The sequence below is a fragment of the Perna viridis genome, chromosome 1 (genome assembly GCF_037379345.1).
Source record: "Perna viridis isolate PV_CMFRI_1.1 ecotype Kerala chromosome 1, ASM3737934v1, whole genome shotgun sequence".
Taxonomy (NCBI): domain Eukaryota; kingdom Metazoa; phylum Mollusca; class Bivalvia; order Mytilida; family Mytilidae; genus Perna; species Perna viridis.
In genome coordinates, this window is record NC_142445.1 from 42,164,381 (window position 1) to 42,182,054 (window position 17,674).

General features: G+C 33.2%; 1 protein-coding gene across 1 annotated transcript; it reads left to right on the top strand.

Moving 5' to 3' along the window:
* The first annotated feature begins 530 nt into the window (after nucleotides 1-530).
* On the top strand, nucleotides 531-13,352 carry LOC148628827 (replication protein A 32 kDa subunit-like). Its single transcript, XM_088595325.1, has 8 exons — nucleotides 531-656; nucleotides 4,469-4,563; nucleotides 5,270-5,374; nucleotides 6,022-6,135; nucleotides 10,935-11,129; nucleotides 11,438-11,551; nucleotides 11,818-11,912; nucleotides 12,864-13,352. The coding sequence occupies exons 1-8, from the start codon at nucleotides 638-640 to the stop codon at nucleotides 12,943-12,945; spliced, it is 819 nt and encodes a 272-aa protein (XP_088451451.1). The 5' UTR covers nucleotides 531-637; the 3' UTR covers nucleotides 12,946-13,352.
* The last annotated feature ends 4,322 nt before the right edge of the window (nucleotides 13,353-17,674 follow it).

Genomic DNA, 17,674 nt, shown 5'->3' on the forward strand with positions numbered 1-17,674 from the left:
ACTCCATGTTTTGAATTTGTAGGACGACTCCTGTTTATAGTTATTATCCTGATTCAGGCCCCTGGGAGTCTCTAGTTTCATTTTCTGCGTTAAAAAATCTTTGTGGCGTTCTAGATGTCAAAATCTCAAGACCTTGTAAACGACACTCTTTATATATCCTTAAAGATTTTGCTTATTGAAAAAAAATGAATTTTTAACATTTAGTTATGCAAATGATGTGATGTTATTATACCTTTGTAATTTTATTTACTTCGTTTGTTCAGGGACTTTTATTACTAACTTACTTAGTATTGTATAGTCCCTGTCTTGTTATACTCTTGTCATCGATAATCTCAACGTGCCGGACTTTTACTCGCTTGATATTGTTTAGTCTCAACATTAAATAAGCTGCACTATGGTGAACTATCAAAATTACCAAAAGAATTAATACATATTCCGTTACCCAAATGCATATGAATCTATCGTTTATACATGGGCACCAATACAAAACACGGATTTCTTTCGCACCCAATCCGGAAATCTTTTGTTAGTTCCGATCTTACTTTCCATATATCTAGACCTTTATAAATTTCCCGCCATCTTTACAAAGTTAACTTTGCATTGTCAACAATATAGTACTTTCAAGTTAACTTGAACCATGTGGAATAATCAAGGAGGTAAATGATATCTTGTGCTTTTCGTGTGATGTAGATCACTGTAAGTGACACTAACGACACTCGAAAATCGACAAATTATTTGTCAGTAACACGACGAGCGAACTCCCAGTCCCAGCCTTTGTATATAAATTGTATAGTATTATTATTAAATCAAACAAGATATTAACAAGTGCTTTTGACAAAGAAAGTAAAACGACTTTTTTAATGAACATCATCTGAAAATGTGACTCAATGTGAATGGTTAGGGTACATTTGTGTTTAGTCCGAATTTCCTCTGACCCTGCAACCCTCCTCTTTTTTATTTGGATATTGATATGTCTGGTTGGGGTCAGAACGATGTGCCATACAAAAGTTGGAGATTTAGCAGTACCTCGGAGTATCGCCCTTCAACTGCTTGTAACGACTTTCAAGTTGAAATTGTGCACGTCACACCTACCTAATTCCGGAATCATTTTCCTGTATGCTGATACCAAATTTGCTACAAAAATTACATTTATTATTGAAGTTTTGATAATTTTCCACGAGAGACCCTGTTTTGTTGACATTTTGAACCGTAATAGAGAGTAGTTGGAGCTTGTTACTTTTGGAACGGAAAGGTAGCGGGCATATAATTTTTCAGCGGAATTTTGAAATTATCTGTTAGATTCCAGTTGTAAAAATCATTTCTGCTTTGTTCTGTTCCAAAGGTAACAAGCTCCGCCTACTCTATTACTGTTCAAAATGTCAACAAAATAGGAAAATTATCAATACTTCAATAATAAATGTAATTTTTGTAGCAAATTTGGTATCAGCATACAGGAAAATGATTCCGGAATCGAACTAGGTAGGTGTGACATGCACAATTTCAACTTGAAAGTCGTTACAAGCAGTTGAAGGGCGATACTCCGCTCTACTGCTAAATCTCAAACTTTTTGTATAGCACATCGTTTTGACCCCAACCCGACATATCAATATCCAAATAAAGAAGAGGAGGGTTGCTCAAAGGCTGTGAGTCCTCGTCCACGCATTTGTGTGAGGGCAACCTATTCAGACTAATTGTCCATGCATATGGGATGGTGACTGAAAACACCCAATTTGTTACAGAAATTTGAAATTATCTGCAAATCTATGACTGTTAATGACTTCACGACACATTTAACAAGTCGGCTGTTGCCGAAGTCCTAGCATGGTCTTTGCCAGATGATTCAAACTTTGGTAATAAAACTGTGGACAAAAATATACATGTACAACGTGTGAAAAGTACTACAGTGCTACACTTCTTGAGATGTTTAGGTTTCCTGCCCACATGATAAATGAATGCTCCTATCGTGCGTTTAAATGCACAATTAATGAACGTTCCCAGTGTGCGTAGAAACGAAGGCTCCCAGCATGTGTTTAAACGCATGATAGATGAACAACGAAAAATAATAATATTGACATATAATGAAGGCAAAAAATTGAAAATAAAATTAATGAAATTGTATAAATTAATTATAGCAAAAAATTGAAAAATAACACCTAAATCAAGGAAATAATCAAAGGACAAAAATAAACGAATGCTTCTATCATTACTTTAAACAAACGCACGATAAACAAAGCACAAATGCTAAAGTGGGAAACATGAACGCCTCAAGGAGTGTAATGCATGCAATGATTCTGCAAAGAAGGACCAGTTTGAATCACTGAATGTTGCACATGTAAGGGAAAACTGTCTGATCATTTTAATTTCTACAAAGAAGGATCAGTGTGAATGTTGCACACGTAAGTAAAAACTGTCTGATCAAGACTCAATAGAGTGCGATTGCTGTTAGAAATGGTAGCATTTAAAATGTGATGGACAGGAACATGTGCCAAAACAATCTTTCTGGATGTGCAAACTTTGATTAAAATATTCTTTCAAGTTTGTTAAATGTGTATTTTGTCATAATTCTGAATGATTTTTAATCGATATTTGTTACAACAGATACAGTTTTATCACTTTAATTGTATTTGTATCATTTTGAATATATTAGTATGTTTTCACAATAATAAAAAAATGAATTCCTCACACTTTTGATAATGAAGTGTTTTCATCACGATTCTGTATATTACTGACTCAAACCTAATGTGTGGATGATAAGCCTGCAGAGGCTCCCTGCTCATGAATGGGTGTTCGAGAAATCACTGCATTACTCAAAACTCCAAAAACCAGGTGTATATATCCGAAAACCTCAATAAAATAGGTTTTTGCAGGTATAATTGCTCACTGTGTTAATTAAACATACTTGAAATAGGTTTTTCAGGAAAAAAATAGTTGTTTATGAATACTCTAACCTTTTCCAGTTACCTAACCAAAGTGTGTAATAATTAGAACGGCGTCAGTACTTAGAAATTAGTCACGTCTTTCTGACACCATATTGATTATTACCAACTTTCGATAGGTAGTTAGAAAGTGTTGTGATGTGCATAAAAACAATTATTTATTGAAAAACTAATTTAATGTATACTGTCAAACCTTGTTAAGTCAAATCCTAAGGGATGAGGCAAAAATGTTTGAGTTACATGTGTCCAAGGTTGAAGTCGTCATTCACTCCTCCACATGTATAAGCCAACTTGCATTAGAACAGCCTTGCCAAAAATGTTCGTTTAAAAATCACGTCTCAGTAAAAATTAATCTTTACTGTAATTTTTCAGGTCCTTTCTATATTTTTTTTTTTAATATTAAAAGAAATGAATATGACGAAAAAAAATTGGGAAATGTACATATAAGTACATGTACAATGTACATTTCTTTCTCCGCTGTTCAGTTCCCCAGTTCTACTGGCTGTTCAAGAACCTAACCCTATTCAGACAAAATATAGATTTGATCAAATTACTGAAGTCAATTCATTAGAACCATATATATTGTATGTAGCTTTTCAAATATAAGCAAGGCTTTCTTCATTTTCTTGAAGTGGACCGTCAGTTTCATCTAAAATCTTTGATGTGTATGTTACCATCATAGGTTATGTGTATATAATATTCCAACTTTATGTGGAGGATTGATATTGTTCTGAGAGTGTACGAATTACGAAACTTAGAATAAAAAAGGATAAAGCTGGAGCTGCTCGTGATGGTAAAATGAAATTTCAAGTACATTTGAGGTGAAACTTGGTGATTGATGTGGTTTTTTTAATGTCCTTAACTACCCAATTGGGTCTCGCATGGACATTGGTGAAACTTACATATGATGCTCGTTTTATAAGGAAAAGCCTATTCTATATCACAATGTTTTGTAATGTTGATATTTGATAGTAAACTTTTTTTGTGATTTGTGTATACGATTTTTACAAAAAAGCTTGTTGAGTAAAAAGAAATGCATTTGAATAATCACACTTAGGAATTTATCAGATATTTTGATAATGATAAAAAAAATGGTGGTTAATTTTATTTGTTGGAATGTTTATTGGATAATCTGGTTATGAATAGGAGATGGTTAATTTTCTTGTTGCAATGATATTTGATCATTTAATTACACGCAAAACAGATGTAAATTTTCCTTGTAAGGATTGCTGCTTTTTGTTACTTCTGGGACATTGCTTTTTTTTTTTTTGCATTGGTACATTTGTATATTTGGGAACATCAAGGAAAATTTAGATACATGTAACAGCTTTGCTGTGTTTGCTATTATTTACACATTAGCAAAGGGGTAAGTATGCAATTAATTGTTCAAGATCATAAAGAGTTCCACAAGCAAATTTTAGCAAGTGGAAATAATTTCTACTATCGATATTGAATTTTAATATGCATTTAGTAAATATATCCCCGTAAATTGAATCGATGTATAGTTTCACGTTAATGTGATACTTTCACAGGTTTTCAAGGGTATGGTGACCAAACACCGGGTGGGGGAGGAGGCGGATATATGTCCCCAGGATTTGGAACCCCTAAAGCAGGACAAGAGAAAAAGGTGTGTGAAAATACTTCTTAGTTACTTGATATACATTATGATAACAGAATGTGCAGACTCCATCATGCAACTACAGTGTATTCCTCTTAATCGCATACCCAACTTTTCAGGAGAAATTTTGCAATTAACATGAATCTATGCTATTATCAGTAATGTTGAATTCCGTATAGTGTAATGGTCTTATTCTCTTATACATCTTCCTGTTCTTTTATAAACAACTCTAGGGCATTGATTAAACCAACATAATGTATATGTGGCTTTTTGACTGATTTTGCTATAAAAACATTATATCAAACAGGTGAATTACATGTAGCTACACGTACAACTTTTAATTGAGTAGTTGTTAAAAATACATCGAGAAGGCCAGAAAGTGTCGATTTTTTTTTATATTTTGGAAAAAATTATGCAATAAACAGGAATGTCTGTTTAGACCTATGCAATTAAGAGGATTTTTTACGGGGAAAAGATGGGTAATGATTTAGTTCTTGAAAATGGTGCAATAATCAGGTATGCAATTCAGTGGAATCCTCTGTATCAAAATATTTCAAAATAAAGTTCATATAGATGTCAAAGACTAAACCCCTCTTGATGAAATAAAATTACAAGCTGACTCCAGACTACAAAACTAATAATGATGTAAGCATTAACAGGTGTTCAAACAATGAAAATTGTCCTTACAATACACCAATATATGTATATATTACAGTCAGGATATAGAGCACAGAATCTTTTACCAGCAACAGTAGCTGAGGTGTACAATGCGACACAGACAGAAGATAAATTCTTTTCTGGAGAAATTGAAATGTCACAGGTAATACTCTTTACAATTAAAGTATTTATTTTCCCAATGCAGGGCCTCAAAGTGCATAAAATTATGATTGATTTTTATCAAACTTGTTCAGGTGGAAGTTTTACTGACAGAAACACTTTTTTTCTTTTAAGGTTATAAGATAAGTATCATTCCAAAATAGATTTTTTGTGAGACAGTTGATTGTGAGCACTTGCTTTTATCCAAATTTTGTTTGCAACTTAATTGATGTCTATCTAGTACTTCATTAATGACAATTATTAAGTATCAAACCCTGCAAGAATCAGGCAGTGGATGAAACATGGTGTGGAAAAACCCATCACTATTTGTACCATCAGAATCAAGGAAAACAGACAAGGTTTTCAATATCATGCTGGACCATTGAGTTACTAAGTCATGGAAATGCACTGATAATGAACATTTCAAGGGCAGATAACTCTGTCAAAGACTTCATTTTTCTAACATTATATTGAAAAATTTCTGCGCAAAGCCTGTGATGCGGAGATTAGATAATAGTCTTTTCAAGTAGAGAAAGTATCCTTGAGTGTCAGATCGGTGGGGTTTTGATATGCATTTTTCAGATTTTTCCCATTTTGCTTGATTCTTACAAACAGTTACACTTAAGGGGCAAAAACTTATTTTGTTTTCAGATTACCATGGTGGGATTGGTTACATCAGTTAATGAAACTCCGACCAGAATAGATTATGAAATAGATGATATGACAGGTCCACCCATAAGTGTTAAACAGTTTGTAGATAATGATGTAAGTTTAGCCAGCACTTCACAGTTTAGTTTAGTTTCACACTTTTGGCTAGGGATGAAAAATTACGTAAATTGAAACCGGTGGTTGCTATAGTGATTAAAAATGAAGAATCTATTGTTGATAAAACATTTTCTGAAAAAAAGGGACTTAAAAAGTATTATGCAATGTTTTATATATTTTCAATGTTGAAGGGGCTTTTTTTCAGTGACAATTTGACTTCATTGTGAAAGTGAAAGTAAGTCAGTTTTTTACCATCCTAAATTTAATAAGTGGATTACAAAGTGAAATAGCTCAAAATCCAGCCAGTGGTGCCCATATGAGGAAGGGGTTTTCAAAGGAAAAAGTTTGAATAGTTTCAGGGGATGAAATAAAAGTTGAAGATATTTTGCGGGAAATTTGATAGTTTAAAACCTGATTTTATGTTTTATGAACTTTTTTGCAAATTTTCGCATATTTTTCATGGTTTCTATGGTAACCCTATTTGCCGTGGGTAATTTTTTTCCAGAAAATTTTTACTGCATCCTGAAGGCCATGGCTTGAGCTATTTCTAGATATATAGATTTACAGATGCTTGACAATTTTTTTAAAGTGATAAATGTTAAAATGGATCAGATTACAAGACCAAAATTAGGCAGTTCTACAATACTGGGAGTGCTGGCTTAAAGGGAGCTGCCAATACCCCTACACATTGAAAAAATTGCTTTATAACTTAGAAATTAGTGTTTTTATGCTATGCTTTGATACAAGGGTTAAAAAAATGTAACTTATGGTATGGACCCATGTTGTTGTTAGCAACACTACAGCTAATGACTATTATATAATGACAGTAGCATACAAATTGTAAATTAAAATGTTCAAGAAAATCGAGTACTTGCGAACTATTCATTTTTCTTACATCATAATTCTGAAAAATAAAAAAAAAGTATTATAAACCAAAAACTATAGAAATGGTTTGAGTGTGTCAATTTCTTATGCAAATTTGATGAACGCCTTTGTAATATTGTCGACCAATCAATGTGTTTTATCGAAAGGTCTATCCCTGTGTTTTGAGCATTGTATGAGGTCATTGACATTTTGTTGACACGCCAACAATTATCCATCGACGTACAACGTGCCTTATTTGCATAGATAATATTAAAGAAGAGTAACAATACATGAAAGTATTTAAAATTCGACACCGTCGTTAAAAAAACATGTAACATTAAGAATATATAAGGCTATATAAAAACATATAGAAATATAAAATTATGTTTTCTTAAATTTTTCATAACCGTTGACGTTAAATCATAACTCATTTTACGAGTCAGACTTTTTAATTAATATTTATTGACATGTAATTCCCGAAAATCTTCATATATCAAGTTATTAATCAAAATGCACTTCGAAAATGAATTTCTTTTTAAGTGTCTTATTTTGAAATCTCATTATTTTTGAGAATCTTCAGAAACTTTGTTCCAGAAACATTATTACTTTCATTTTCGAAATCCGTTGTTAGTTACTGAATATACAAATAGGTGAATGACACAAGGGCAATCATATTTTTATTTCAATAATTAAATGTTCATTGTTCTTGTAAGATCATGCTCAGTACAAGTATTTTTTCTTTTTACTAAACGTAATAATCTTGTAAAGTATTTGTGATTCTCGTATCATAGCCACCTGGAAATAAAATTAATCAATGTGTTTACAACATTAACTTTATTAGTCAAATCAGTATTATCCGTGTAATGTCACTACTTAATACACGGGCATGTCACGCTCAAACAATATACAGGAAGTGGTCGATTAACTGCTAATTAACGAGAAGGAATTGTTTGGTAATATTTAGATTAAAGAATACAAAGAAACCTAATTTTATGTTTTATGATTACAGAAGCGTATTGGGGACATCCAAAGTTTTATTTTTAAGTCAAAATTTCGACATTTAAAATCCCTTATAAAATATAATATAGTGTTTCAATCCCCGATATAATCTGATAAAAAAATTAAATTCTTCTAGTATGAATTTTATGACTATCAAACTATATATAGAATAAATCAAACTCTTGGTATCTTTATTTACAATGGTGTGCGGACTTACTAGGCCTTTTTCTGTAAATCTCCAATGTATATATTTCAGTACTAAAGGGACAAAAATGAGTTTGAAAATTTCGTATTTTTGCGTTATTTTGCCTTTCACTTCTAGTTGTTGAAATAGATACATATTAAATTATCATAGTGGAGAGGATTTTTCAAATTTTAGCATATTTAAAATTCATAACACCAGCCCACAGTCCTTTCGATTTTATTTTCGAATTTCATTAAGGTTGCACTCATTGTATATCTCGTTTATTTTTTTTTTACGGTTGTTGACAAAAAAAGCTATTTGTTACTCCTCAAACTTAGTACACATGTGCATGAAGGTCTTATCATGATTAAATCGCCTACATGAATACGTCTTCTAAGGTACATGTAACTGTCGTTTGCTAATTCACGCCGGTTAACTATCCAGTTTCAGTTCACAATACTCTAAACCACACTCTCAAATATTCCTACAATTTATTACCTGTCAATCAATGTCAATGCATCTTTACTTTAAACCACACCCTTGACATTTAATTGATTACCTGTCAATCGAAGGTCCAAGATAGAACACCTGCATCTTTAGCCACAGGAGAAATTCATAGCAACATAATGCAGTGCCATAAAAGGGGATGCAGTTGTAAATAGTTTCATCTTTCAAAGAGACTGCACATCTAATCTTAGCTGATTTTCTCTAAGAATTTTAAATATTACAAGCAAAAGAAGGGTGCACTTTTTCCATAACAAGATTTAAAAGTGACCACCAGAATGTGTGGGCAACGTGGACAGAGACCAACCACATGTCCATGGTGGGCTGGTGGGAACATGTCCAAGGGTGGACACAAATTGCCCACCATTGCCCACACCCTCAGTGGAAAGAGGGAATCGTCAAAATAGTCCTTCGCTGTAGTGTAAGAAGTCCCTAGCAACCAATTATGCTGATTTTTTGTAAAGTTAACAGAACAATCATTGAACTGATTCATTTGTGAATATGGCTCTTGCCATCACAAAGATTGGAATATATTTTTTAAAGCTAAATATTTGTGCAGGTTACATGTAAAATAGTTAACCGGGCAACTTTTAAGTGCACAATAAGCAAAGGTTTAATAACCTTAGACCTGGAGTGGGCTTTTTAGTATTTGGTTTTCAGTTCAATCAGATTTCTGTGATTTTTCATGCAATGAGCTTCAAATGCACTATTTTAACCTGTGTTAAAAGCTTGCAAAACCCCAGATGTAGGGTTTATAAGTACATATGGGTTGTGATTTTGTATGTTTTAAGTGGAAATTTTCATTTAAAAGATGATTATAGCAAAACAAGTGAAATACATATCTGCACTTAGGTATAAGGAAAGTTCTCCACTGATGAAGAGGAGATAGCCTAGTATGAGAATACCTATAAAATTGTTATCAATTGTCCAATTATGATAAATTTGGTACCATTTTACTCGTAAGAAGGTAAGCTTTCAAGAAATAACTAGAAAATTACAATATTTAATATCGCATTCTGCTTAAGCCAGTACTCTACAGTTTAGTTTAGTTTCACACTTTTGGCTAGGGATGAAAAATGACATAAATGGAAATTGGTGGTTGCTATAGTGATTAAAAATGAAGAATCTATTGTTGCAAATTTTCGCATATTTTTGCATGGTTTCTATGGTAACCCTATTTGCTGTGGGTAATTTTTTTCCAGAAAATTTTCACTGCATCCTGAAGGCCTTGGCTTTAGCTATTTCTAGATATATAGATTTACAGATACTTGACAATTTTTTAAAAGTGATAAATGTTGCTAAGCACCAGATTACAAGACTAAAATTAGGCAGTTCTACAATACTGTGGAGTACTGGCTTAAGGAGGTAGATCTAGGGTAAGCTTGTGTAAGCATTGATTTCATTCTGTTCAAGTGAAAGCTTGATAGGCTTCGATGAAATTGAATATGACACAAACATATTTCACTGATTTCAAGAGTTACGTCCCTTACTCAAGGTTTACCTCCTTAACATGTCCACCCATATGGTTATCACCTCTGCTTGAAATCCTTTTAAGTACTTCAAATTTTGCAAAGTCATGGAAACTCCATGAATATCAATTTAAAAAGGATTAATTTGACATAAACCACAATTTAACTGCTCAACCTCTTAAAGGTTATTGTGAAGACAACGAAACAGCATGTTTCTTTGAAAACGGCATGAAGGGATTCTTGCATAGTTCAAATATAATAAAATCGAAAATTACATCAATCACTCTTACCTAGCCGCAAGGAATAATTTGTCATTTGTATAAATATATACCACAATAAAGATAATTAGAATGGCAATTTGAAATTTAAAAATAAATATTAGTATATATTGTAAGCTTTACATTTTACCTGCTTCATCAACAGTAAAAGCAGGTTGTAGCACCTCTGTTCTGTCTCTTGCTGAAGGGGGTACCTTCTTTGTATAATTTGAAACTCAAATAGAAGTCAACTAATAGTGTTGAAACCTGGCACAAAGATTATATACATATCAAAGACATGCACCTTCATTTATGGACAAATTAAACAAATAATTTCAGTATTAATTTTTACCTATAGAACTTACCAATTTGTCACATTTTTTCCTATAATGTCTGATGTTTCTTAACTTGCTCAGTGTTTATACATCTGTATACATATTAAAGATATTTGATGTTGACAAATATGTGATTGTGATGCAGGTCCAGACATGTCATTGTTTTTTGTTTTTTTTTCTTTTGTAGGAGTCTCTGCAGGAGTCTGAGAGAACACAAGCAATGAGAGAAAACACATATGTTAGAGTTTGTGGGCATGTGCGATCTATTGGGGGCAAGAGAACTGTTGCTGCTTTCAAGATGGCGCCAATCATGGACATGAATGAATTAACTTATCATACGTTAGAAGTAGTTTACAGTCATCTTATGTTCAAAAAATTATCAGTAAGTATGAAATCATGTTCTTTGTAAAAATGTTGAACAACATTAAGGAAAAATACTTATTCTAGCACAAAAACAATTTAAGTTAAAATAATAAATTGTGACTACCTCAATCTCATCACTCGAATAATAATTATTTTCTTTTAAGTACAAACACTTTTTTAAACTTAAAATGTACAAAAATTTTCTTTAGTGCATTCAGCTCGTCATTAGCTAATAGATGTGGTCAATGTTTGAAAAAGGTTGTACACAAGAAACATAATAAGACACGGGATGAGACAAGAGATTTGACAATTATGTTATTTTTAAAGGGAGGTGGTGGAGGGAGTAGTTACAGTGGAGGTATGCAGACCAGTACAGATCAACAATATGATACTAATATGGGTAGTGGTATGGTCAGTGGTCTGTCATCTGTACAAAATCAGGTAGGCTATAGCAGGAAATAATTGACAGAAAACAGAAGATTTACTATTGCCAAAAATTGGCATGGTCAATTTTATCTTTTATCGCCACTCTTTGCTAAATACCTATAATAAATACTTTAAAAAAAATAGAGTTCAATGAAATGGAATCAAGTTCCCTCCACATGCTTAACAATATTCAAAGTGTCATACAACGAGCAAGTGTTTTAGCTTGTTAAATTTGATGTTGGGTTTAGTTGATGTGTACATGTCCTGGTATTTTATTGAAGGTTCATATGTTGATTAGAAGTAATAATACAGAGCAGGGAGCCAATATAGATCATGTGTGCCAACAATTGAGAGGGGTACCAGAAAAATCTATTAGGTAGGATATGTCAAATAGTCTACTACTTCATACGTACAGTCTGCAATATGCTAAGCATAACCCTATGTAGGGCATAATGTGGGTTATGTATAATTTTCAAATGCCAATATGACTAGACAAGATGTATATCATTGTTCATCCCTCATTCTTTCAATATGACTTCTGTTTTCACTTCACACAATAACTGAAAAAAATGTTTAAACCAATTTTCACAAAACATGGGTAAACTGTTTATATCTGTTGATTGGCTACAAATGGCTGGAATATAATTGCATTAAAAGATGTGTAGTCTATTCAACAGGCATTTCGGAGACCAGGAGTCCTGAACCATCTTCATTCAACATTTAAAAAATGAAATCACAAGTGTGGTCCTTTGAAATTTTTAATTTTAATTTCTTTTGTAAAGCTTTTAAATGGCTGTTGTCATTTTTCTACCAAAATCATATACTTATTACCTATAAGATAAGTAATTCAGAACTAATTTTTCATTATATTGTTGTGAAATAATTAATTTTTAATTAGAAAATACATGTGACTTCAATTTATGAAGTTGTAATGTGCTTACAGTAACATAGGGAATGGGGAGACTGGGAAGTTTACCCATGGATGGAATTGGGCATAGAGAAAAGGGGGACTGGGAAGTTTACCGCATGGGATTGGGCATAGGGAATAGGGAGACTAGGAAGTTTACCCCATGGGATTGGGCATAGAGAATGGGGAGATTGGGAAGTTTACCCAATAGAATTGGGTTTAGGGATTAGGGAGACTGGGAAGTTTACATGATAAAGGAGCTGTACCTAGAGAACTGACACTATGTCAAGTTTTGTTGGTATTGATTTGGGTTCTTGGGAGATATTATGGTTCAAGGTTGTTAAAGCTCACAGTATAATGTGAAAGCTGACACAACCTACTTATATTGTTTTGTGTTAACAAAACTGTTTCATTTTCCAGGGATGCCGTTGAGTTTTTAAGTAGTGAAGGACATATATATTCTACAATAGATGAAGATCATTATAAGGCAACAGACAGTTAGATCATACATTACTAGTATTGCTCTTTGTATATAGTGCTCAACTTGGCAGTACTGTGTACTGTTAAGTATAAAAGCAATGTATTTTATCATGTACTCTGTTTAAATATTGATATGAAAGAAACTTATCAATGTTCTGTATGACAGACATATATGATGATGAATGACACTAATCAGGGCTGATAGATGTCTCTTAAGGACAGAAATTTAATTTACAGGGAACTTGTGTACTCTTGGATCAGTAGGTTATTTTTTAAATGAGGGGTTTCTCCATTAATTACTTGTCTTCTACATTATTTTAATGTTTATTAATCTTATCACGAAAGGTTGCAAAGAAGAACTGTTATGAATGAATTATCCTTGATAGATACCTAGTAGTTCAAGAAAAGAATAAAAACCTGTACATTCTCTGATGTTTTCATGTTTATTGTTTGCTTTGGGTCTGAGAGCATTAAGGTTTAGTTCTGACTGACTGACCCATGGTACAGCATCCGTTCTTAAATCAGGTGAAATGTGACATAGAAGCAGTGATATTGTTTTGCCTTAAATTACCTTCGAAGTAAGGCTGTTTCTCCTTATGAAAGCAGTGCTCGCATTTAACAACTAGCCCGAAGCCCTGTTAAGATCATATGGATGTGTGAAGTATGCAACCATCTGAAATGCACATACTACTTTTGAGTATTCATTAATTTTACAACCATAACATTTGGCATGCCAGAACTTTTTACCTAAACATGAACCGTGTTCACCAGAAAAACTGGGCATGAAGGATAAGAAAAAAAATGTGAGCTCTTTATTCGTGTTTCCACACAATTTCTTGAGTAAATGTGAATTGATCTTTTCGAAATTATACAACAAGGTTCTATATCACTTAAGTCAGGCTTGGATTCATAACAGCCAAGAGGGACTAAAACAAACATTTTCTTTATTTATACCAATAGCTTATTACACTTCTGCTGTGAAAGCTTGGGGTAGTGATCATTGGATTCATATATCTGTTTCGCCATCCACAACTTTTGTTACAGTTTTCTCTGCCACCTGGTGTTTTATATATAGGCTTGTCATATCGTAGGATTTGATTTCAGATTAAAGCAACACCAATTTTCCTTTTTGGTTAATTTATTTATATTTTGACATTATGGTTTGATGGAGACTTTAGTGAACTTTGTACATAGACTTTCTAGTTTTGAACTCCTGTATAGCCATACTAAGTAGTTATTGCTGAATGGTCGAAAATGGAGATAATCCACTTCAGCGTTTTACATGTTGCAGGCAGAAGTTGTCTTGTTGGCCCAATGGATAACATTTGACTTAATTTTTAATAAAAAATGTACCAGTTGTGTAACGTTGTGTCACGTAAAACAGAATTCAGTATATCTAATACTGAATCAACGTACATGTATATCTGAGTATCTAACTAAGCCCGTTCATATAAGTAGCAGTCTTTATAAGAATCAGAAAAGAGGTGGTTCATGCATATCAAAAACCTATGGAATTTACTTTTATGTCTTATTTAGAAACAGTTACGACCACATACAAAGTCGTAGTTATTTATTTGGTTTTTGTACTTCTGAGATAAAACATTACATGACATGGACTTAGATTGTGTATGAAATTGACACTTTGTAAGACTTGCCCTTCTTGATTTGGTCTATTTTTGTCTGAAAAATACAAATCTGAATACAGAAATGACTACTATTACATGAAAACATTGCATATATAGACCGAAAAAGCATCATTTGTTCAGTGGGTTTTCTACAGTGAATCACCTCTACCACATGCAGTGTATGACTTATATATGGACTGATACTGGTACAAATCAAGCAGTAGGTTAACTGTCAATTCGTTTTCAGTAGGTCATTTACCATGTGCCCACATTTTATAATTCTCGTGTTTTTTTTTCTGAGCATGATTCATTATTTTTCAATTTTTCCCCATTCTTACAGATTCTAGCACTTAATAGACAAACAATCAATGAAACAAAATAACATGAAATTTCAGAATTATTTAAAACTTGATCATTACCAACCATAAACGGCAAGCGCCACTCGAACTCGATGCAGCACAATAAAAAAAAAGTACACAATATACTCTGGCTCTTACCCCCCTCCCCCACATTCAAAGAATTATGCATTTTCCAGAATTCCCAGTATACATAGCCTTCCCTGCTTGACTGTGGATATCACTGAAGAGATAGGTTAATCATTTAGATAGATTTTGACATTTTGAATCTTATATCAGGTAAATGTCTACAAGTAATTGCAAACTTGTCAGATCTTTTAGCATGCCCCTTCTGCATTAGACAATCAATGAGAGCTATTTCGAGCTTGACTGCTGTTCCATGCTTGCTTCTGGGTAATGATATTACCTGGTAATGAATTGAATCAAAATAGTATAGTGAACTTGACTATTTTTTCATCAATTTTCCTTACAACTGATTATCATTTATAGGTTTTGGATTTATCAAAATACCTTATGTCGCCGATTCATGTCTGGAACTTCCCTACTGTTTCTGAACAATACACAAAGAGTAATCAAGGGAACCAAGGTTATAGCAGTATTCAAAAGAATGTAATCCAGGGACAAAGACCAGACATGGAAAACAGACATACACAACAAAGAACATAAAGTAACTAAAATCATACATACAAAGTAACAAAAGCGAATGAGCAACTCGGACTGCACTAAAAACTGGGAGCATGGACCAGGTGCACCGGTAGGGTAAGCGTCATCTGCTTTTTTCGAAACACCCGCCGAGTTGCTCATAGAAAAGTCAAGTCCGTAGTGGACTAAAGAGAAAAGGAAAACTATGACACGTTGAACAAATCAGTTTTCATGGCGCAGATGGATACACCGTAACGATCCACGAGTTCACGATGACGACCATAAAACTTATGTAGTGATGACTTCAATCTTGTAGCAACATAACCCTGTTCCAGAAGCCTATTTGTTAGAATTCTAGCGCGATACAAAAAGTCTGCGTAGTTACAGCAAGCTCTGGCATAACTTATGGGTTGTGATATGAACACTCCATACGCAGGTGCTGAAGGGATGTTGCCATAGACTAAAGGAAAGTTGACAATTCTGAATGAAAAGTCATCACGTTTGTCGTAAAGTCTGGTCAATAGTTTTCCTTTACCGTCGATTTCTAAGTGTAGGTCAAGATATGAGGCTGACTTCACAGTGTCTGTAGTATCCTTTATCTCAAGTTCTTTGGGGTAGATGCGATGTATCAATTTCCCAAAATTAGGATTGTTTAAAGATAATACGTCATCTATATAGCGGAAACTGAGATTAAAGGACCTAGCTAAACGATCTTCTTTCTTCCGGATCAGATCAGCTATAAATTCAGCCTCATAAAAGTGAAGGAATAGGGCAGCAAGTAGAGGAGCACAATTTGTTCCCATTGAAATGCCCACCGTTTGTGGAAAAACGCGTCCACCACACTGGACAAGTATGTTGTCGATTAAAAATTCCAGCATTTTGTAAACATCTTCTGTATATTTGGAAGATGATTTGGAATTATTTCTTATAAAGTATGAGGAATATCTACCAAGAACTATATATTTGTATTTAGGTGTACCATCTTTTTTTGAAAAACAACAATGTATAATGTTTTTAAGTCGGGATTTTAACTGAGTATGGGAAATAGAAGTAGACAGTGTTGAAAAATCATAGGTTTTAATGCTATTATATTCTGATAATAGTCTTGAACTGATTGTCTCCAAAAGATCTTTCGGTTTTTTTAGGATCCACATTGAATTAATACCACTACGGGAGCAACAAATGTGGTAGGACTGCAGACCTCTTGGACAGTTGTGATTATAGAAGTTGAAAGTTTTGAAAGAGGTTTGGTGGTACATTTTGCAGATCCGGCTATGCAACGTTGTTTGTATGGATTCTTGTGGGGTTTAGGAATCCAGTACATAGACGGTAAATCACAATCATCGTCCTTGGTAGAGAGACCAAAAGAGGATAGCACAGACTTATGGTTTTCCACAATCTCTTTCTTTGGAGAGTGTGGTAGCAGGATAGGTCTTATCATTGCTATTATTTTCTACGTCTCCTAAAAATATCATCCAAATGTAAATCCTTTTAAATCATTGAATACACCTTTTATAACATGTAAATATGTTTCTAGCAATTATTCATCTCAAAGATATTCTATTACATCTGCAAATAAAATAAAGATCTATCGGTAGTGTGGATGTTATGTATAATTTTGCATATAGGGAATGAAGTTCTTGCAGTAATGTGCTAAGAAGCATCAAATGTGCTAAGCATGTTCCTTTAATACAATTATCAGTCAAATCTCCATCCTGTTATCAATATTTTATGATTAAAAAAAACAATGCAGAACAGTGATTTTAATCAAGTAAAACTGGCGGGAAAATTCAAATTGATAAAAAGTGTGTATATTTGAAATCCTTAGTATGCTGATCAAGGAAATAATTTTCTGAAGTTGAAATTAGTTCTACTTGAGTATAATTACCGTGCAGGATAGTACTCTGTTGAAATACTTAAAATGTTATTTCAAATTAACTTTTTGACAGGTTTAAAAAATTGGGAAGAGGGTGAAACAGAACAAAATTTGTTAAAGTGTGTGAAGTTGGATACTGTTTAAATATGAATTTCAGTCTTTACTTCAGAAATCAGTAGTACTGATTGACATTCAGTTTATACATATTAGGAAAAACAGTTTTACATTTGTTAATTATATGAGAAATGCAAA